The sequence below is a fragment of the Castor canadensis genome, chromosome 11 (assembly GCF_047511655.1).
Source record: "Castor canadensis chromosome 11, mCasCan1.hap1v2, whole genome shotgun sequence".
Taxonomy (NCBI): domain Eukaryota; kingdom Metazoa; phylum Chordata; class Mammalia; order Rodentia; family Castoridae; genus Castor; species Castor canadensis.
The window spans coordinates 92,642,704-92,666,261 of record NC_133396.1 but is presented as its reverse complement, the minus strand read 5'-3'; the positions used below and the strand labels follow the sequence as shown (position 1 = coordinate 92,666,261).

At 38.8% G+C, this 23,558-nt stretch overlaps 2 protein-coding genes across 2 annotated transcripts in view; both read right to left on the bottom strand.

The window, feature by feature from the left end:
* Nucleotides 1-1,760, bottom strand: part of F5 (coagulation factor V) — a 67,416-nt gene extending 65,656 nt beyond the window's left edge. The window contains exon 1 of the mRNA XM_020176913.2: nucleotides 1,470-1,760. Within this exon, the coding sequence (XP_020032502.2) occupies nucleotides 1,470-1,627 (158 nt within the window). The 5' untranslated portion in view covers nucleotides 1,628-1,760. The remainder of the gene's footprint in view (nucleotides 1-1,469) is intronic.
* Nucleotides 1,761-4,264: 2,504 nt separating this feature from the next.
* Nucleotides 4,265-23,558, bottom strand: part of Selp (selectin P) — a 39,667-nt gene continuing 20,373 nt past the window's right edge. Inside the window, exons 7-16 of the mRNA XM_020176912.2 lie at nucleotides 23,183-23,368; nucleotides 21,373-21,558; nucleotides 18,047-18,232; nucleotides 13,385-13,570; nucleotides 12,260-12,469; nucleotides 11,101-11,286; nucleotides 10,150-10,269; nucleotides 8,584-8,614; nucleotides 5,421-5,476; nucleotides 4,265-4,905 (exon numbers count right to left, since the gene is read on the bottom strand). Of these exons, the coding sequence (XP_020032501.1) occupies nucleotides 5,422-5,476; nucleotides 8,584-8,614; nucleotides 10,150-10,269; nucleotides 11,101-11,286; nucleotides 12,260-12,469; nucleotides 13,385-13,570; nucleotides 18,047-18,232; nucleotides 21,373-21,558; nucleotides 23,183-23,368 (1,346 nt within the window). The 3' untranslated portion in view covers nucleotides 4,265-4,905; nucleotide 5,421. The remainder of the gene's footprint in view (nucleotides 4,906-5,420; nucleotides 5,477-8,583; nucleotides 8,615-10,149; nucleotides 10,270-11,100; nucleotides 11,287-12,259; nucleotides 12,470-13,384; nucleotides 13,571-18,046; nucleotides 18,233-21,372; nucleotides 21,559-23,182; nucleotides 23,369-23,558) is intronic.

Sequence of the window (23,558 nt, the reverse complement as noted above, 5' to 3'; positions counted from 1 at the left end):
ACATTTCTCAGGAATGATAGAGGCTATCAAGAGGCTATTCTCTCTTAGTAGAACTTCCTCTAGTTGAGTCTCTTTGTCAATAATTGATCTATTCCTCCTTTCTAACCAGGTGAAGACTGCCAATCCAATACACTATTTTTAACGATAGTCCTCTATAGAGGATTTGCTCACCTTTAATTTTGTATCCTTTGACATACAACTACCATTTCCTCTCCCTGCCCACCACACAGAATTTCAGAGAAGCCAGCAACCAAGTTTGTGTTCTACCCTCAAGTTGTTAAGAATGTCTGAAAGAATGTTATTTAAGAGTGTTGGTTTGACTTATATTATCACCTTGAAATGAAATATTTTCAATCCATTTTTAAAAGGAGGAATTTCTCATTATTATAAGACCAAGATGGTATGTAATGTCCTTGAAAAGAATCCAGTTACATTGAAAATTTTAACAGGGTTAATGCAATAAACTAAGACTCAAAATATTACATTGTTTTTTGGCAGATGGCTTTGGTTTCGCAATCGTAAAAGAGGAACACATTTTTCACAATCAACAAAGCCATGATGTTAACGTAAAAAAAAAAATGAGTCACAGTAGGAGGTTTACCATTTAATACAAAAATGTAACAAACGGAAATATTGAACAGACCCAACTAATTTCTGGGAAGTCTTATTTTTTAACTTTTTAATAAGAAATATAAAGTTTGTAATTGAAAGATAAGAGCTTTATGTTATTTAAACCTTTTCTTAGTTACATACGCATTTTAATAGTGACCTTACCAAAATCCCAGGGTAAATAATATTCCAAGAAGTAATTAAAAGTGAGAAAAATTGAATTCGCATTAAACATTCATTAATAAGTCAAATATGAAACAGAAAAAGGTGAAAATACAGAAGTGTTGCATTTCCATGGACTGATATTTCAAAGGTCAGTTTTAAGAAAGAAACACAATTATGGTAATAGTTGTTCAATTATCTGTGTGCAATAAAGTGCAAACTGTACATCATTAGCTTCAGATAATGAATATAGACGACTGAATAAATAAGATACAACTAGAAGTTCCATAAAAATCCTAGACTGCTAAAAAATCGGGAATAGGATTTTGCAAGAGGGCTTACTAGGAAGCCAAGCCTGGTACTTTTGAATCAATCAATATATTAAAACGACAATCCAACACGCTAACAAAACTGTATTGAAAACAGACATTTGCAAAGAAAACAACATCTAGCCAATGAATTTAAATATGTTCTATATCCTCAGAATGATAAACTCTATTAGTGGAGGCAAAAAAAATAGCACCCTCCAAATTTATTATGTTAATTATACTTTAGTAGCTGGATGCACTTACCTGCAATTAGAGACAGATGATAGACTAAATTTCTCTCTCTCTCTCTCTCTCTCTCTCTCTCTCTCTCTCTCTCTCTCTCTCTCTCTCTCTCTCCTCTCTCTCTCGATATGTACATATCAGGGTTACCTTGGATCTGTGGGTTCGGGGCGGTAGCTCCAGTGGATGACCTGAGCAGCCACGTAGAACTGCCTCACCCGCGCTGCCTCCGCCCTTTGGCTTCCCCACCCTGCCCAGCTGGTGCCCAGGACCACCAGGACCCAGAGGCGTGGGCAGGCTGGGAACATGGTTCCCTTCCTTCTCCTGGCCGCTGCCGCCACCCGGGACAGGACAGGAAGGCTCCGTGGCCGCGCGCAGAGCAGAGCCCGCCGCGCTGTCCCCGCTGTCCCCGCTGTCCCCGCTGTCCCCGCTGTCCCCGCTGTCCCCGCTGTCCCCGCAGAGTGAGCTCTGGAGCCTGCGAGTGGCAGCGTCCTGGGCCCTGCAGCCCGGGCTCACCCTCCCTCCCCGCCGGGGCCTGTCCAGGCAGGGGCCTGGTGAGGTCACTGCCCCCGATGACAAGAGCTATGTGTTAGGGAGAACCACCAGATTAGTGACTGTTTTACTACAGGTGAAGAAAGGGCAGAGATCCGTTAGAGAAAGCCAAGGCTCCCCGCGCCACAAAACTGTGTTCCTTGTTGTCGCCGCCTGAGGGAGCCGTCGCCTCCCACCGTCCACAGCCCACCGCCCACTGTCAGAATCAAAGTTCACCCTGCCCAGCCCCTCTACAGTTCTTAGGCAGTAAGACCCTGCATCCTTCTTCTGATCCGAGGAAAAGGGTACTGTGTACTGGACACTTTTTAGGTGGTGAAAAACCAGAGGACAAGCCTCCTAGAAGCGCTGCATCGTTCTACTACCTCCTATCTAGGCACAGATCTGTCCAGATAAGGGCTTGTCACCAGCCAAAGCTGAGCTTGAGCTAACCAGTAGTCGGGATTTCAATTGTACTGATTAACTTTGTGGTCTCGAGCCAGTTTCTCTACCTTTCTGGGGTGTAGTTTTGACATCTGCAAAATAAGGATAATTCTCGTCTTCTCTGATAAGACTGTTGGGAGCACAAAAGCATACTATAAACTGTATTAATTCCCAGCACAAGCGCACAGCCAGCGTTTACTTCTATGATTGTATTTTCCTGCCGTCAGGGCCCCTTATATTTCTTGAAGGATCTGTTTCACACTGTCCTAAATCTTATGTTGCTTTTGATCTGTTGAGAGTTTTTGTTTGTGTTGTTGGTGGAACTGGGCTTTGAACTCAGGGCTTCATGCTTGCAAAGCAGGCACTCCACTGTTTGAGCCACACCTCCAGTCCAAAGAGTTTTTTTTTTAATTAAACTTTTTTTTTCTTGGTGGTACTGGGATTTGAATTCAGGGCCTCATACCTGTGAGGCAGGTGCTCAATCTGAGCACTGTATTGTCTGAAGCATCATGGTCTTGTTCCCTGGGTCTAGGTCCCTGCCTCCAAGCTTCTGTCTGTTTCTTAAGCCTTTAACACTTTCAATAGATTGTAATTTGGTCCATCACAGGGGATCTCAGTTAATGATACTAGGCTTCTCAGAAGCCTCCCCTCCCCCTAACCTTTGTCCTTGCTTCTTTGCACATATTATTCTGCTGATTTAGAAATGTTCATTCTCAACCCAGGCACGGTGGGATCTGCCTGTAATTCCACCATTTGGGTGGCTGAGACACAAAGATCACGAGTGTGAAGCTAGCTTGGGCTACATAGCAAGACTGTCTCTCAAAGACAAGCAAGTTGGACATGGTGATGCATGCCTGTAACCCCGGCTACACAGGAGGCATAGATAGGAAGATTATAGTCTGGGTCCAGCCGAGGCAAAAAGTGTGAGACACTATCTGAAAATAAACTAAAAGCAAAAAGGGATGGAGCTATGGCTTAAGTGATAGAACCAAACAAACACACAAAAAGAAAGTCCATTCTGGTGAATTCAATGATGACGTATTTGATATAGTGTAAGAACTTTTGTAAATGCCACAATGTACCCCCAGCACAACAATAAAAAATTAAATAAAAAGAAAGCCCATTCTCCTCCTCTTTGCTCACTTACTCTTTAAAATCTAGAGTTTTACCTATCTCTCTCATTCTTAACTCGAAGTACCTTTTCCATTTTATAAACTCCTACAACCCTATTCAAATGATATACTCTGTAGATTACCCTTTATCATTTTGTGCAGGTGTCTATTGTATCCCCAAATAGATTATGAGCTATTGGAGAGCAGGAACAATGCCTTCCACTTCTGATCTACAATAAATGTGATTCCCAATGCTGTTGGGCCCTTAGAATTCCCTAGGAGCTTTCACAAAATGCAATTTCTGACTCAGTAGACAGTGTTCAGAACCATTGTCCGAGAAATGCCTAGCATAGTGATTGACATAGAAAAAGCAGGCTGGGATGCTATTGGAAATACATCTGAGAAACATTTTTAAAGCAGCATGTTCCTAAGTCTTAACATTATTATCAGGTATTTGCAAAATTATTGTAATCTTTAAACTGCTTTACTATTTTCATTTGATATTTGTATAGGTGTATCCCCAATACAGGACATAGTTACTGGGTTCCCTTTCACCATGAAAGACAACTATATTGTTTGGCTTTCCAATTTTTGTACCAATTCCAGATAAGTACTGAATAACTTTTAATGACCTATTTATTAAATTTGTGATTTAAATAACAGGTAAAACACATCTGCTCCTCCCTGTAGAATTAAGGTGATGAAGACTATTTCTGCTTCTCTGATTTTCTCTTGGGACCAGGGGATGTGTGATTATACATTTGCTGGCTCATTGAAAGTTGAGCTGTGATTGAGACAACCATAATTGTGCCTTACACATGGGTGGCAAACAAGTGATGTTCACAGATCTTATTGAACAAAACATCAAACAGAGGAATATGGTATTGAGGGATCTTTTTAATTATACACTCAGTGATTGGTCTTTGGGTCCTTTGGTGGAGGGAAGGTTACAGTGAGACGTGACCTCCTATCTCAGTTCTTGGTCTTCTGCAGCCTCTGAACCAGAGGCTGCTCTGGAAGCCTCAGCAGCTGGGGTCTAAGGGACCTCAGAGACCACATCCATTGGAGACCTCATGTGACCCTACAGGAACTTCTTCATATCAGAGGTGTGCCTGTCTTCCAACAATGTAGAGAATGCCTTCCCTCAATCCAAAACCAAATTGGTGTTTTTATTTTTGCACAGTCTGTTTTTCTTGTGAGTCACATATCCCTGTCTTCAGTTAAAGCCCACAGACCACAGCTCAAACATTTGCTGCTGGCTTCTGGGCTGTGTTGGAGGAATAGCAGAGGTGGGGCAGGAAAGGGTGGAGAGATGGGAATGTGGCACAATCCTTCTGTTCTGGTCCAGAGCTAATCTAAAGGATATTCAATGTCCTTTATTCACAAGTATTTACAAAAAACTGCAACAAATGTGTTACAGTTAAGGTCAAGTCTAGCAGGAAGCTTGATGTTCTGAAGCATGCACTTCAGAGATTGAATGAGGTAACCAGGAGGACAGGTCTCTGAAAACAAGACAAAAAATTAAAATAAATATCAATTTAAAAAATAAGAAAGAAATCTTTCACCATATCTATCCCGAGGCTCAAGATAATCATCTTCCTAGATTATAGATTTTTTTTTGCCACCCAGGCCACTTTTCTTAGAATACTCAACTATTCACTGTGTTGGTTAGGAAAAGGCTGATATCAGATTATTTCTGTTTTCTCTGTAGGTAACATAAGGGATTATCAGGCAAGGCCATAGTATCAACACCTAGAGGGCAATTAAGGGGAATATCACAACCTGTAGTAAGTTGTATATTGTTAGAACATTTCTATCCTGGAGGAAATGGAAATTCTTAAACAAACCCACTCTCTATTGTCATTTCACCTTCATGCATATTTCTTACTACCAATACAATTTCTATCATTGCCTGAAAACTAAATACACAAATATGTAAACAAAAATTAAACTTTATTTTCTTTCCCTTTCCCCTACTACTTGATTTTCTTCAAAAATATCTTCATAGGTAACTTACTTTAAGGGCTTGGATCAAATGCAGCATTTGTAAAGACTCCATAGGTTCCTAGGTGGCTAGAGAACAAAAAGACAAGAATGATCGATCATGTAACGCTTAGCTCTCAATACAGTCTAGCAGACAGTGTTTTCAGAAACTGTGGATTACAATCTACCCCTGGAATTTTGTCTGCTTTAAAAAGGAAAGAAAAATAAATGCCAAAGTTATTTTCAAGGTCCCACTTAACAGCTCTGGGTAGTTTGTATTTCGTTTTACACCCACTCGCTTATTTTAGATGATGGGAAATGTCCACACTGATAGGGAAATACTGTATTATTGACTCAAACAGCATGAAAAGTCCCTCTAACATCAGCCTGTTTTTTCAAAATTGTAGAAAAACTCTGGTGAACAGCTATAATCCCTCGGTGTGGGGAAGTGTAGAGTCTAAGCTTTAGCATTTTGTTTATATTACAAATCGCTTTTCCTTTTATCTCTCCTTTATAGTACAAATTGGGCATTTCTTGATTTTTAAGAACATTATGTGTAGTTAAGATATATTATTTATGTATTTTACTTAGGATAGTAAAAAGGACATGGTAAAAAATGTTATAAGAAAGTACCTCAACATTATAAAAGCTATATATGACAAACTTACAGCCAGCATTATACTTAACGGAGAAAAACTGAAACCATTCCCTCTAAAATCAGGAACCAGACAAGGATGCCCACTATCTCCACTCCTGTTCAACATAGTACTGGAATTCCTAGCCAGAGCAATTGGCAAGAAGAAGGAATAAAAGGAATACAAATAGGTAAAAAAACTGTCAAAATATCCCTGTCTGCAGATGATGTGATCCTATACCTTAAAGACCCAAAAAACTCTACTCAAAATGCTCCTAGACACCATCAATAGCTATACCAAGGTAGCAGGATATAAAATCAACATAGAAAAATCATTAGCATTTCTATACACTAATAATGAACAAACTGAGAAAGAATATATGAAAATAATTAAATTTACAATAGCCTCAAAATAATCAAATACCTAGGTGTAAACCTAACAAAGGATGTGAAAGACCTCTACAAAGAAAACTATAAACTTCTGAAGAAAGAGATTGAGGAAGACTATAGAAAGTGGAGAGATCTCCCATGCTCATGGATTGGTAGAATCAATAGTAAAAATGTCTATACTCCCAAAAGTAATTTACATGTTTAATGCAATTCCCATCAAAATTCCAATGACATTCATTAAAGAGATTGAAAAATCTACTGTTAAATTTATATGGAAACACAAGAGGCCACAAATAGCCAAGGCAATACTCAGTCAAAAGAACAATGCAGGAGGTATCACGATACCCGACTTCAAACTCTATTACAAAGCAATAACAATAAAAACAGCATGGTACTGGCACAAAAACAGACATGAAGACCAGTGGAACAGAATAGAGGACCCAGATATGAAGCCACACAACTAACCAACTTGTCTTTGACAAAGGAGCTAAAAATATACAATGGAGAAATAGCAGCCTCTTCAACAAAAACTGCTGGGAAAACTCATTAGCAGTCTGCAAAAAACTGAAACTAGATCCATGTATATCATCCTATACCCATATTAACTCAAAATGGATCAAGGATCTTAATATCAGACCCCAAATTCTAAAGTTGGTACAGGAAAGAGTAGGAAATACTCTGGAATTAATAGGTATAAGCAAGAACTTTCTCAATGGAACCCCAGCAGCACAGCAACTAAGAGATAGCATAGATAAATGAGACTTCATAAAACTAAAAAACTTCTGCTCAACAAAAGAAATGGTCTCTAAACTGAAGAGAACACCCACAGAGTGGGAGAAAATATTTGCCAATTATACATCAGACAAAGGACTGATAACCAGAATATATAGGGAACTTAAAAAACTAAATTCTCCCAAAATTAATGAACCAATAAAGAAATGGGCAAGTGAACTAGACAGAACTTTCTCAAAAGAAGAAATTCAAATGGCCCAAAAACACATGTAAAAATGCTCACCATCTCTAGCAATAAAGGAAATGCAAATTAAAACCACACTAAGATTCCACCTCACCCCTGTTAGAATAACCATCATTAGCAACACCACTAACAACAGGTGTTGGTGAGGATGCGTGGAAAAAGGAACCCTCTTACACTGTTGGTGGGAATGCAAACTAGTACAACCATTTTGGAAAAAAAAATTGTAGGCTACTTAAAAAGCTAAACATTGATCTACCATTTGATCCAGCAATACCACTCTTGGGGAATATACCCAAAAGACCGTGACACGGGTTACGCCAGAGGCACCTGCACACCCATGTTTATTGGGGCACTATTCACAATAGCCAAGTTATGGAAACAGCCAAGATGCCCCACTACTGATGAATGGATCAAGAAAATGTGGTATCTATACACAATGGAATTTTATGCAGCCATGAAGAAGAATGAAATGTTATCATTCGCTGGTAAATGGATGGAATTGCAGAACATCATTCTGAGTGAGGTTAGCTTGGCCCAAAAGACCAAAAATCATATGTTCTCCCTCATATGTGGACATTAGCTCAAGGGCAAACACAACAAGGGGATTGGACTTTGATCACATGATAAAGTGAGAGCACACAAGGGAGGTATGAGGATAGGTAAGACACCTAAAAAACTAGATACCATTTGTTGCCCTCAACACAGAGAAACTAAAGCAGATACTTTAAAGTAACTGAGGCCAATAGGAGAAGGGGACCAGGAACTAGAGAAAAGGTTAGATCAATAAGAATTAATTTAGAATGTAACACACATGCACAGGAAATCAATGAGAGTCAACTCCCTGTACAGCTATCCTTATCTCAACCAGCAAAAACCCTTGGTCCTTCCTATTATTGCTTATACTCTCTCTTCAACAAAATTAGAGATAAGGGCAAAATTGTTTCTGCCGGGAAGTGAGGGGTAAGGGGGGATAAGGGGGGGTAAGGGGGGAGGTAAAGGGGGGAAAGGGGGAGAAATGACCCAAACGTTGTATGCACATATGAATAAAATAAAAAATTTTAAAAAGCCATTATCTGAGTGAAAAAAAAGTGTTATAAAAAGGAGGCAGGCATTATGTATGATTATCTTGACATAGTACAGTAAGTCAGAAAGTCAAGCTAGCAAAATTCACTCAATCATAGAACATTTGCATCTTACCTTTGAGGGTTCAAGGGAGATTTCCCATCATCTGAAATAGGTAAGAAAACATGAATAATTGGTTTAAAAGATGAAGAAGAAAAAACAGGATGGAGGGGAAGAATAATTAGTAATAGAAATTATTGAGGACAGTAAATAGCCTGATTTCCAAATAGGCTATTACAATGAGTATTGAGAACAATCTTGTCCTGAAAGGTAGAACCTGTTTTAGGTTAAATTAACCACTTTATAATATTTAACTCAAGAGTCCTCTCACCTTCTTCCTCTTGCCCTTCCACAAAAAAACAAAACCAAAACCAAACTCTCTTCATATCTTTGAACTTTCGGCCTCTTGGTGCACCAACACAACAGTGCATGGTTTCCCTGCTTGGTAACGTATATGATCAGGCACCTTCTGTTTTAATCCAAACAACAGACTCTGATAGTTGACTTTTCAGATATGTCTGCAGCATTTTCCTATTATTCGTCATAGAATATTCAGACACTTAAAACCAAATTAGGATAAACCCAGAAAAAAATTCCCTATTTCCTCAAAATGAATTTATGCATTGATAAAGATTTTGGGGGATTGGTGGCTGCTATTCTTTTTCCAAGCTAGAAATGTCTCAAAAACCAAAGAAAGAACTGGGGGAGAAAAGCAGGAGGAAATGGTGTGATTCCTTTATGATCGTGGAGATTAGGATCTAGATCTTAGGAACCTTTGCCTGTACTGAGTTTGATTAAGCAAGTCAAATTTTGAATGGAGGGATTCATTGGAGCTGTTGGTTCATCTCTTTGGTCTTTAAGCAGACTATTTCCCTTCATGGATCATCTTAATCACCAACAGAAGAGTATGTGAAGGAACCTTAGAAAAACAGCTTCAATGCAATGGCAGCTTTGTGAATGGAGAATGGATAAGAGGAGTGAGTTCTGCCCCTGAGGGGTCAAAATTAGGTGTTGAAAGGACTCTATTCAATGCGAATTCTCAAGTATTTTAACATGGCCACTTTCAGTTAGCTGTTTTAAGCATCAATTGCCTATCTGGTGCCTCTATTAATTCTCTCTCTCTCTCTCTTTTATTTTTTTGTAGTACTGAAAAACTGAACTCAGGGCCTTACACTTGCTAGGCAAGTACTCCACCACTTGAGCTGCAACCCACTTGAGCTGCTTTTGGTTTATTTTTCATATAAGGTTTCACCTTTTTGCCCAAGTTGGCCTTAGACTGTGATCTTCCTACCTCCACCTCCTGACTAGAGTGGCTGGACTACAGATATGACCACCATGCCCAGTTTGTTTTTAAGATAGGCAATATTGCCTCATCAAAATTTTAAAGGAGAACTTTTGAAAAATTCAAATTTATAGGTTCATCTCCAAGTGTTCCCTGTAGGAGCGTCTGTATTTTTACAAATTTCCCAGATGATTCTAATGGGCAATCGTTCGGATGGGCAGACAATTCTCAAGACCACTTATCATGATCTTGTTTTCTTTTAATGAAATATTTCTACACATGAACTATTAAAGTCGTGGCGATGCCACCCCACCCCCAAATCATATAAAAAGGAAAGCAAGAGGAAGACACTCACTTACCTTTTTTCCTTAAACGCTTTCTTAGCAGAGCCAGGAGAGTACCACCCATTGCCAGACCTGTTGTAGAAGCCACTGCTCCACCAAAGTAAGTCATGGCTTCCTGGATAGTCAATGGCCCTGCTGTAAAATAAATATACACACATGCATGCAAGATGTAAGAAATACACTGTGTAAAAGTCCAGTCATTCTTACCCCAGAGCCCCAAGAACTCTGAGATGTGAGGGTGAGTAGGATTATCAAGGTCTTTCCAGTGCTAATGACCCCAAATGAAGGAAGATCTGGAAGTTAGAAACCCACTATAACACAATGGAAAGCAGGGTCCAATTGTATTCCTAAGGCTTAAATATCAGTGCAATTTATAAAGAGGTCTGGATAAGGATCCACTAAAAGGAATTAAATATATGGGCTTTCACATGGAAGTTTGAGCAAATAAAATAAACCACGGGTAATTTTTTTGGCTATCATAGATTCAGACATGAAACAGAAAGTAGTCATAAGTTATGAGGAAAAAAGGGGCAAACTTAGGGTCTGAGATAAAATTTGCAAACAGATGGAGCATAATTAAGGAAGATCTAAGACAGTTTTAGAGGTAAGTAGTAAACAAAGGCCTTCTGAGATAATAAACTAGGAATGTTCATTAAATAACTCCCAGTTTAACACATTTTGAAACATAAAGATATGTTAAACAGAGATTTTAAAGAGGTTAGAGATTCATTTCACAAATCTGAACACAGAAAAGGAGTGGCAATTACCTATACAGAATTATTGAATTGAATTCCTATGGTCCTGTATAAAGCAAAGACTTTCTGTCTGACTCATTGTGAAATATCTATTAAGGAAGAGGAAACCCAATGATGGAAAGGAAGACCACTGTGAGAAATACAGAGAAAAGAAACACTGATTTTGATTGTTTTCATATAGGATGGCTTCCTAAATCACATGAAAATGTACCTTGGCAGGTTGGCATGGTAGATGACCAGTGGCCGTTCTCTTGGCATACCGCTCTTGTAGAACCATTAAGCAACTGACCCTCTGGACAATGGAAAGTGCAGGTTGACCCATAGCTGAAATTGCCCCAGGGATTGGAGCAGTTCATCATGACTGGCTGACTAAAGTGTAGTTCTGAGCATTTGATGGCTGCATTAAAAAGAGAATGCATGAGAAACAAATACTTAGAATGAAGGTGAATGAAATTCTGGTTTCATTTGTAACCTGAATAACACTATCAAGTAGAATACAAAAGGTCAGAAAGGAAACCAGCCTCTTCCAGTATTCATACCAGCCCTTCCAATATCACACACATACACTGAAATATCCACTCAAAGGATGAAGAGAACAAGGATGGACACATAGTATCATCCAGAAAATATCTGCTAATGGATTGATCATACCTCCCAAAATACTACGTATAAAGTTTTTCCTCTCAAAAATGCCATTGTTCTAAGTGTTATTGTTAATACACTGGAGCTTAGCTAGCATGTCAGCATGTGATTATTAAAATACTTAAGTCTTCACCACAGATGGTTACTGAAATTTTCAGGTAGAAACCATCATTCTCCTTAAACTATTTTTCAGGGGACTTCAGATCATTCTGTCTAACTTATGGATAGGAAACTAGCCTCAGGAAATTAAATTTAATTCAAATAAGTATTAACGAGAAGTCATGACATTTGCAAAGCTCTGTGCCATGCTTTATGGGAGCACATAAAGACAAAGGAAACATAAGACTCAATGCTTCGTATGTAGGGTGATAGCTGTTTGGGAGATGTCATATAGAGTTAACTCTTCAGATTCCAGTTATTATTAACAATGGGATGTTTATATCATCACATAATCAATTAAATTAGAGTTTATATTTAATTCATATTTAGCATACTTATAATTCTAATACATTTTAGATATGTGTAAAAGTTTCCCCCCTTAGGTCTTGTGAGTACCAGGACATGAAGAAGGGCAGAGGTGGCAGCTGCTCATTACTTCTGATTGGGATTGGTGTGGACGCTTGGAATGGTTGTTGGGTTTAGGTGTGATTTCAACAGGCCTGTATCATGGCTAACTTAAGTAACTGCAGGAAGACAGCATCAGAACTCCCTGCTCCTTTTCACATTACCTCTGCAGGCTGGAGTTATTGCTGTCCATTGTCCTGAAGATCTACATCTGAGTGCGCTGTCTCCTACAAGTGTGAATCCAGCTTTGCATCCAAAGTAACAAGTCGAATTCAAACCAAAGGCTCCCTGGTAATGTCTGCAGGACATCGTTCCCTGCCCAGGAATGGTGAGGGCTGGACATTGCACCTCTTGAACAGGAATTGATGCTACATCTGTTGTGAGACAATGTTTCAATTTAAAATTTTCAATTACTTATGCTCCCTATTAAAAGGAGCATATCTGATTGAAGGGCTGATATGGAATAGCTGCTTCCCACTCTTTCCTAAACAAGGGAGGCTGTAGCAATACCTTTAAGGAAGTTAAGGGAAAGATTAATCTCAGGTATGGGGAACCAGACAGGGAAATTCATTTTAAAATGTCCTTAAGAATTGTCACTATGAATCCCCACTCCCCAGTATAATGAATAGATCCTAACAAAAAGTTTACAATAAAACTAAATAAATAAAAGTGTCTTTAAAGAGATCCTTGTCCTGGTCACAAGAAGAAACAGAGAGTCAAAATTACCAACATATACTTCAAAAGAAGCAGTAGAAGAGTTGGTGCAGAAATCTATATACACATGGCCCAATTGCCTGTCCTTTCTTGTTTTATTGGGAGGTGATATTATTCCCTGCCCAAAAGTCAAAATGAAAGGTGAAATGTGAATGATGCCACTGGCTTGTCACTAAGTAGCCCAGTGGTAGGAAGATGATGATCAACCTTTCTGCACCTGATTCCTTAATTCAAATTATTGGATCTATGACTGCAACCCTTGTACTCTCCCAGCAATGAAATCATGGTCATCATTCAATTTGTTCAATAAAACTCTTTAAGGAAAAGAGGCTAAAGATACAAAACAAAATTACTGCATGAGTGTCAATATATCTTTTATTCACAGACAAAAGAAAGTTTCTGTCAGTCCAGTTTCTAATTCAGAGGCTGCGTTTACTATGCTCCAATAATAGGATAATATGTACTTGTCACACACACACACACACACACGCACACACACACATGAACTATGTGTTTGCTATCATTGTGAAAAAAATTCCATTAGTAGAAACATCGCAGTGAGTATATATCGTTACCTTTGCAGATTGGTGGAGGTCCTGACCATCTTCCAGAAGCTGTGCAGTCCACATTGCTTGATCCCTCTAATGTAAAGCCCTTGTTACAGAAGAAATGGCAGGTGGAGCCAACACTGAATTCTCCATGAGTGTGAGAACAATTCAGGCTGCCTTGCTCTGGGCTGAAGAGTTCAGGACACTCAATGGCTGAAATATCAAATGGAAAATGTCTCAATAGTCAACTTTATTCAGAAGTTCTGTGTTCCACAAAGTTTATGCATTTATATATTCAACAAATATTTGTTGATCAGTGTTTTGCTAAGCAACTGACATTCCACAATGTATAAAACAGGCCATTTATTATAGAGGGTAGTGCAAGAAGAGTATTTGTAGAGGTCATAAAGATAAGGAAGTCAAGAACTTAAGCAGCTTCACTCAAGAACTCACAGTTTCACCCTCTTCTCTCTATACTCTCTGCTTCAGTGCCCTTATAGCCTCCTGTGGCTCCCACTATCTTCTCTGAATGGGTGCAGTCCAAATTTCATTTCTGCTCTCCTCTTGTCTGAGACTGCTTCCTCTTAGATATCCTATCATCTCCTTAAATTCAACACATCTAAATGGCAATGATCTATCTCAAAACATTTCCTCTATTTGAATCCCCAGACTGATTTTTTTATATCAAAGTTCTGTAGTAGAGGAAAATTCATAACTCCTTGTCAATACAGTTAAGTTCTGGGGAATTCCTTAACTGACCTTGTGTGTTCTTGCCTCTGTTTCTTGGCTCACACCGTCCTGAATTTCTTTCCATTTCCACTGAATAAAATCCCACCCATTCTCCAGGATCCAACTAAATATAGCCTCTCTGAAGCCACAGCTGCTCACAGCCTGAGCTCGTCTCTGAATACATCAGCTTTTTGTTTGAACTCAAATGCTGTCATATCCTATGTCACATCTTCCCTCTCCTACTGGATGGAAAGCGAAAACTCAAGAACTATACATTTTTGCCTCCCATAATTCTCATTGCTTGATCTCAAGAGGTTATGCTCAACCGTATACCAAGTAGTGAGTAAATGAGTTTCTAATTCACTCACCACAATTTCCCCCAAAATTGTTTTTTATGAATTATTGCAGTACCATATTTCTCTTAGCATTATATCTTTTTCCTCATTAAATTATCAGTATAAGACTATTATTTATCAACAAATAATGACTCATTGAAAGACTGAGTGATTGTTGTTTCTTTAAATACAATGTTTCTTTAAATACAATGCATTATCGTGATCAGGTTCATTTCGCATAGCTATTTTTATTTTTGTTTATTTATTTATTTGCAGTACTGGGGTTTGAACTTAGGGCCTCATGCTTGCTAGGCAGGTGCTGTACCACTTGAATCACTCTGCCAGCCCAAATATTTTGATTTTTAAAAGTTTTTTCAAGTCCTATGTGCTTCCTCTTTGAACAGTGAGGTATATAGCTCTTACATATTGGTACTTGTGTTTTGCAGTGACAGGCAACTCACAGGAGTATTGTGGATCCTTGTATGTATCCATTAAAACAGCCAAAGTAATAGTGAATTTCAATCCAGTACTCTCAGATTGTTGAATAATTAATAAGTCCATAGCTAACACATCAATCCCATTTACCAAACATTTACTAAACTTGTCTATTGTTGCAAGTCCTAGACACAAAATCATCTGTGAAAATTTTCATTAAAATAACTTTTTCAAAATTTCCCAATATTACATCTTTAGGTTTAAGAATATACATAACGAGAGCAGTGGCCTTGGCAGTTCTTTTATCACTGAATCCCAGGGAACAGGACCTACAACATACTAGGGGCTCTAAATATATTTGTTGAATGAATAAATTGATGAGTACAATTTAATTTCAATGCATTATATTAAGGTTTGAGGGGACTGGTTTGAAAAGAAACAAGACAATTTACTCTTTTAAAGAAATTGACATGACCTCTAGTCTGGAATTCCTATAGCATTAAATCCACCTGGAGGATATTGCTTTGATATCAGCTTTGTCAGTCTTGCTCTGCCAAGATTATAGATACAGCTTTTTCTATCTATGACAGTCTCTGCATCCTGTCAGGGAAAAGTGAAAATGTCCAAGCAAAGGCCTTTAAATGACTTCAAGGGCTTGGCTTTGAATCATGAAAGGAATCAGGTTGTTCTGTTTAGGGGTAGTCCTGATGAGGTATATGGAAGCTTAACCCAGATCTGGCATATGGCGGGCACTCAGCAGGATTGAATTGAATATGTGGAGTTATCAAGGATGCTGTTGCAAGGGAGGGGTTTTCCCCCCTCTGTGTAGATTCAGAGGAAGAGACTTTATTGAGGAATGAACTCTGTGCATAACTAAAAGGGAACCATATTCTCGAGCCCAGTATAAGACATTGGCAAAAAACTGAATAGTTTAAGAAGAGTAGAAAACAGATGAGAGTTGCTTTTATTATATGCTTAAGGTTCTATTTTCATCGACTTCCAATATAGTTTCATCACATAAGGGACTTCACTATTGTTTTTCTGTAATTCATTAAGTAGACATACATGATTGTGTGTGAATCCATGAATTATTAGGTTCACTGGCACTCTAACCATCAACCTAAAACATGTTGATTTATAGTATTTTAAATAGATTTAACAAAGTCTTCTGTTTCCTTTCTTTTACTTGATGTAGATACAATTTCCTCAAGAACAAATTCAATTAGAAATGAAAGTAGGAAGCCCCATGAAAGCAGATAAATATTGAAGGAGTAAAGAAAAAAATAGAGATGTGAATCAGCCCAGACCTTACAGGGTTTGTCAGATTTCAGGACTTGTATAAGCAGGGACAAGACAGAATTGTAGAATTGAGGGTGGGACTTGGAATCAGTTTGATAGTGAGACTGGACATGAGAAGCTAGTTTCAGCAACCAATGTGGTCTCTGGAGAGTTAGTGACAATTGATGTTAAGTGAACAGGAGAACAAAAGTCTGCATTAGACAGAAGGGACAGGAAAACAGAATACAAGCAATCCAGCTCACAGATGGCATCATAAAAATTAGTGGAAGAGCCTTAATCACTCTTTAGGCTCATGGAGAAACTTTAGGTACTGGAGGGCTAAGGCAAGAAGGAGACTGGAAAATATGGGCAGAACCTAAGTTCTAGACAGTTCAGGGAACTGGTGTTTTTACTAAAATGGAAATATTTGTAGAACTCCCCACAAATGAGAATCTTGCATTGCACTCGTTTTGAAAGAGAAACTGAGAGTGCCACCTGCCACACTGTGTCTTCTTACTTGGTGGTCCCCAAACCCCTCTGATGTATCCTTAGATTCCGAAAACACTATATAAAAATCAGGATTCTGGGACACTGCAGAGGGTTAAAATTTCAAGGATAAGGACAAGAAGAAGAATCACTGTTCTAAATATAGGTTGTAAATTTGGAGAATGAGGTAGGAACATAGCTACAAAAAAAAAAACATATCTCAAAATCAGAATCAGATAAAGTCGACAATTCTGACCTTGGGTAGCTTAAGGTGCCATCCATGTCATGGCCCACAGGTGAGAGGCAATGCTTTCTATTGCAGAGACAAGAGGGCTAGGAAGGAGTGAAGTAAAACGGGCTTCTGAGATTACAGATTTAACAACCATGTTGGTTGCATAAATGATTTAAAATTTTGATGAGGTTTTTAAGGGATTTTTGCTTCTTCAGTCTTAAAACAGAATATAGGAGAATAAAGTTCATGATAAAAATCAATGGAATAAGTGAATGAAAGAGTTATAAATAAAGAAATGAGCAACAAAGCACAGCCTTAATGCTAGCCTCAGAAATTTTCTAGATCCCTCAAGTGGCTTGTAGAAAATCTTTTTGACAGCAGATGGTAGTATTTTATGTCCTTTAACCTACAGAATTCTGGGCCAGGGAAAAGACCTCAGAGACAATCTTGTCCACTCCTCTCCTTTTGCAGTTGAGGCCTCAGGGGAGTGACAGGACTTTCCTAATAGCACCTCATGGAAAGAAGGAGAGAACAATACAGGTATTTGTATATTAATCTAGTACTTATTGTGAAGGAGGAATAAATAATTTTTATCTGTTTTCATATAACTCTAAGAGATTTCTGACTGCTGATCAGTCAGTAGATCTGCCATTTCTAAACTTTGAAGTTTATTTCAGCAGTTTCAGTTGCAACCTGTGCAGTAGAAAAGTAAGTTTACCAGTGATGGATCCAGAATTTAGAAGCCCTGCCATAGGGTGGCAATGTAGTGTCATGGTAAAAACCTGCAGTCATACTAGGCCTGGCTCTGAATTCTGCCCTCCATACTTCCTAGCTATGTGACTTTTATAGTGGTTTGTGTAGACTGAAATGCATATGAAATAGCTGGACCTACACAAACAATGTTAGCTATTATTGGCAGTCTCATTATTATTAACTGACTATACCAAACAATAAATTGGAACAACCATGCTTTTTGAAACTAAACAGGAGTTATGAATTTATTAATTCTATGCACATACCATGAACTATGAAATTTATATTTAACTCAAAGAGCGAAAGAAAACTTGGTCTAGAGTCCCATGCTTTGTGGATAGTGTGTTGTTTGATATCAAGAACACTTTAATAAGAATCCCTGATGAGTCTCCATCTTATAATGCTATCTGAAGAGTCATAAGGAGAGCCCTTCACACCTACCTTCACATGTTGGTGGGGATTCTGTCCAGTGTCCGGATGGAGCACAATCCAATCTTTCTGGTCCAGATAAAGAAAACCCCTCATCACAGCTGAACTGGCATGTGGATTTATAACTGGAACCTCCAAGAGGTTGGACACAGGTCATTGTTCCATTCTGAGGGCTTAGGAGAGGTGTGCAGGTAATGGCTAATGTGGGTATGGCAGAGAATGAGAAAAGAGATCACATTAGTACTCAGCAACCTGAAATCAGTCGTGTGTGTGTGTGTGTGTGTGTGTGTGTGTGTGTGTGTGTTGCATCCTTAATACACAAGGACAGTGTTTGGCTAAAGATGATTGTCGTTTGAATTTCATGGTGCTTTCTTTCTGGTTAGAGGTTGAGGAAGTGTGAGATAGTAAACTTACATTTGATTGACATTCTGAGCTGTCACCCACAAAAGGCTTTAGGTGAGATTTTAAAAGGGAGCTGGTGCTGTGTGTGGAAAGATAGTGGTGCAGCTCATTTTAGTTCACCCTAGACAGGAGTGGAAGAGTTTGCTCCCTTGATACCTTCTTCAGAAGCAGAGCTAATGACCTTACCAAAAAATGATAACAAGCGATAAGAAACAGGAAAAAAGAGTAAATTACTTTCTTTCCCTTTCCTCAAGCAGGCAGTGGAAAGAATCTGAGTCCATATTATGGCTTTGTTACTTACTAGCAATGTATCTCTGCACAGTAACTTTTTCTGAGACTCAGATACTGCATCTTTGGAACAGAAAAACATATAATTCTCACCTTCTAGGAATACTTAACTATACAATGAATTCAATGAGTCATATGTAAAAAATCAAATTTAAAAAACAATAAAAGCCATGGACACAAAGTAGGCAAATAATTCCTCAACTGTGGGCAAATGCTAACTGCCACCTCTTCTCAATAGTCTTATCCTACAGTGGCCAGCCACAAGCAACTCTACTTTTTCACTTAACAACAACAAAAAGTTAAATTAGGTCTCATAGTTCTTTACCACTATACATAAACATAAAGTTTGAGGGTCTGGGGACTTCCCTGGGTTTGTGATCATGCTCTGTGACTTTTGGCGAGTCACTTAACCTCTCTGAATTTTGATACCTTAACAAGGAGAAAATAGTATTGCATAGCTCCTGAGATTCCTGAGTGAAAACACTCTCAATACAAATGTTAATAGCCCTCAAAATGTTTCTCTACCAATTAATGAAATAAAGTCCAGACTCTATTGGCCTTTAACAGTAATGACTAACTGAATACATGGTTTCAGGGACTTCTTCAATGTTTGTCGTGGCTTTAGGGCAGAGACAGTGGTGGTATGGCTGTCCCAGGGCCATTTTCAGCCACTGACTGATTAGCATGATACTTTGTGAGAGCATTTCTATACCTTTCTCTTTCTTCGTCACTTGCCCTCTCTGGCTACATTTCTTTCAATTTGATCAATTTGTCTAAGACCAAGTTACTTCCTGCCACTTGGAAAGCCTTTCTGTATTCACTGCATATGGAGGGTGGGAGGGGTGACAACTCAAGAAGCCTATAAATGATAAGAACAAACCCTTGGTTTGGAGGAGCCCATTTCCAGCTCCTCTGTGGTTTTGTCTTTTCACAGCAGGGGTGAATGTGGAAGACTGTGGGGGACAGTAAAAAGGGAAATTGATAACACTCTCCAGAGTGTTACAACAGCTAGTGCAAGCCTTAGGGTACCTTCCTGCCCCAACATTTGGGTATTTCACTTAATGTTCACCCAGCATACAAGAGGAGAAAGTTCAGTTAGAGTAAACAAAGAACCAAAAGCAGAAGGGAACTGGGAGGTCACAGGAAGCGGGGCAAGTGGCAACCTCTTTGCTGTGAAACACCCACAGGCAGGGCAATATGGAGCAATGAACTGTAATCTGTGCCCTGCACAGCACAGGATTTCCCAGAAGGGTTCTGATCACAGTGAGAACCCTCCTCAGGGATTCCAGGTTCTCCCTCAAAGCCATGTAGATTTTGTCCTATATCCGGGCTGAGGTATAGCCAGTATGAGAGAGCTGAGGGGGCAAGGTCACATCCCACCTTTTTTTCCAGATCCAGTTTTGGATCTCCAACCCCAGTTCTAGTGCCTTGGGGAGGAAGGACATTCAATTCTGCTCAGTTCATTCATTTATTAATTCATTTATTTACTCATTCACTTACTGCTGACCTAACTTAACAGTGGAGTGTGTGTGTACATGTGCACTTGTGTGTGACCTGAATAGACAGTGGTTTCCTCTTCACAAAAAACATGTATCTGGCTGCTTTAACTCAGATATTGGCAGTCTGTACAAAATGAAAGGCATTGTAAATAGTACAGAAATATTTTGTGTTTTACCAATTGAACTATATTATTAAATTTGAAAACACTAATCGCATAAGGGGGAAAACAGAGAAAATATTGAAAAAATTCATATTGGGATGTTAGCAACATCTGTTTTAGGATGGGCTATTTAAGAGGATGGTTTTCATTTGTCTATTTTCTTATTTTTCTTGTAGATTTTATAAATGGAAATTTGCTTTGTAAAAATCAGTGTTTGCTACACTTCTAACTAAAGAATTGGATACACTGAAAGAAAAAGGAATGGGGAATATAAAAAAATATACATTTATTTTCAATTCACAAACACAGTTGAATAGAACCAGTTTTATTTCATGCAGGACATTATGGTATTGACAGAACACACTGGCTTTTTAATATCAAGTACAAGGCAGATTTAAATGCTTATACTAACTCTGCACATTTCTTTCTTTTGAGAATCCTGTAACCTCAGATTGTGGAGTGGATCCTTCCCCTTTCCATCTCGCTCTACTTTATGCTAAGTATGTTTTTCCAATATTATACACATCTTGTAGTATGTTTGCAACTAGATCCTGTAAATTCTGACCCTCCCATTTCACTAGTACACGCCATGATTTCTAACAGGAAAGTGATAGGTCAGCCTTGGGTTTTATTTTTTTTTCTTCTAGTCTACTTTCCAGATACTATGCTTGGCTAGTGAGTACAGTTCACCTAATTCTTGATAGGAGTCTTCAGGTCCTGGTAAAGACCTTGAGAAGGCATTCATGCGGGCCAACAAATCCCCCATTGCCTGTTGCTAAGCTTCTTGACACTCAAGGTGTCTGCTTAGCCTCTGAAGACATTTGCATTTGGGATTCTTGGGTTACAGGATGGAAGGATGAATGACCATATTTATAAATCTTCCAGTTCATTTCAAGGACACTCTACACTGTTACTGCCTCTAAAAATAAGCCTTTGAAAACAGTGTCTCCAATTTATTTCCAAGAGATGGGGAAGAATGCACACTTACCTTGGCATTCTGGAGGAATAGCACTCCAGCGTCCAGTAGCCAAGCACTGTAATGCACTTGCTCCCACTAGGAGTGAGCCTTCCTCACAAGAGAAGCTGCAGACTGACTGATACCGAAAGGTACCAAAAGGGTGTGAGCAGTTCACCTGGGCCTTAGTTGGAACTGGAAAATCTTGGCACTGCAAAGCTAAGAGGGGAGGAAGTAAGGCAGTAAGGAAACAGTAATATGCAAGTACTGGTTGATTTTGACCCATTAACACCTTCTTGTGCCAAGAACTAGATTGGCACTAGGGCTCTTGAATTGGGCTTATTTAAATTGGATGAAAGTGTAATTTAATTTTAATGATACATGAAGGATTTTATTAAGACAATGCTGAACCATTCTTTAGCATTTTGGCTATATGTATTAGTAATCTTAAACTATCATACTTTTGAACACAAGAATCTCTGAGAAGCATGAAAAGTGCACCAAAACAATAAATTCAGAGATATTTATTAAGATATTATGTATAATAGCAAATCATGGACATCTGTTCCTCCACTGCTTCATTAGTTTTTGCTTTTCAATTTTTTTTGTAGTCAATCCATACAGCATAAAATTGACCACTTATCACTTAAATACTTTTAAATGTAGAGGTCAGTGGTATTAATTACACCAATATTGTCATACAACCATCATCACTATCCATCTCCAGATGTCTTCTCATTGTCTCAAATTGAAACACCACAGCTATTAAGCAGGAACTCCTCATTCCCACTCCCCCATCATTCTACTTTCTGTCTCCATGATCTTGACTGCTCTAAGCAAGAATAAGTAGAATCATATGGCTTATTTCCCTTAGCAACATAGTGTCCTTAAGTTTCATTCATGTTGTAGCATATGTTGCAATTCCCTTTCTTGTTAAAGCTGAATACTATTCCATTGCATGTGCACACTACATTTTGTCCATCCATCCATCCACCATCCATCCATTCATTAATGTTCTCTTGGGTTGCTTCCATATTTTAACTATTGTGACTAATGCTGCTATGCGGAACATGGATGTTCAAATATCTCCTTAAAGCCTCATTTTAAAGCAGGATATATGTAGATCCACAGGATCAATGTAAATAACTGAGGGGCACCAGTAAGTGGTAGCACAAAATGTTCATATTGTACTTCTGGAACATGACTTTGTGTGGGATGCCGGTATAATAAAAAAAAATCCTAGTGATCTCTTTATGCCTTAGTTTTCATATAAGAGCAAAACATTGAAAACATGAGCTATTGAAAAAGGGTCATTTTGTTAAATTAGCCCACAGACAAATGATTTATAAAAAAGTGTATTCATCACTCTTTTCCTCATGTTTATAAAGCTGATAACAGTTTTAAAGTTGCTTTTATACACAATGATTCACAACTGGTGGTGACACAGGAGACAGAAGGTAAGGCAGATAGCTGTACCCTGAGCTTATAGAGTCCAAAAGCTTATTTATAGGAAATGAAAGCTGGACTATCTGCCTTGTCCGTGTCTCTTCTATCTTATGCTGTTCTTCATGCATTATTCCTTTCCCTATTAGTTATGATCTCCTCGACCCACCCCATACATGCCAATCAAAGCAACTCGCATGTGGACTATGTTGTGATGAATACCTCATGCTTAAGGCTGGCTTTGTTCACCATTTCATCCCTAGCACTGAACACAAAGAGCCCAACATATAATGGGTTTTCAGTGAATGTCTGATGGGGAAGCAGATGGCAGTGATGAATGCATATACTGATGCCCTTAGTGCCTGAGAGGCACAGAAGGAATGTTTTAACATCACAGTACCTTGACAGACTGGAGCTGGTGCTGTCCACTGGCCCAAGTCTGCACACTGAATGATGTCAGCTCCTTTCAGCATGAAGCCTTCAGCACAATGGAAGCTGCAGTTGGTGTTGTACTGAAAGACTCCTGAGGATGGGGAGCAATCCATGCTTCCATGGACGGGGCTCTCCAGTGGCTCACATGCAACTGCTACATGGAAAAGGGTGTATAGGAAACTGAGTCATGGAAGGGACCATTTGTTTTTCAGAAGAGATTCCTGTGTGAGGTTACATTTTGTCTTTCCTATCCACATTGTCAATATGTTCAGAACTTCAGATCCTCCCTTCCCACATGCCTCTTTTCCCTGACCTGCTCTTCAAATCTCAGCATAAACTTCACT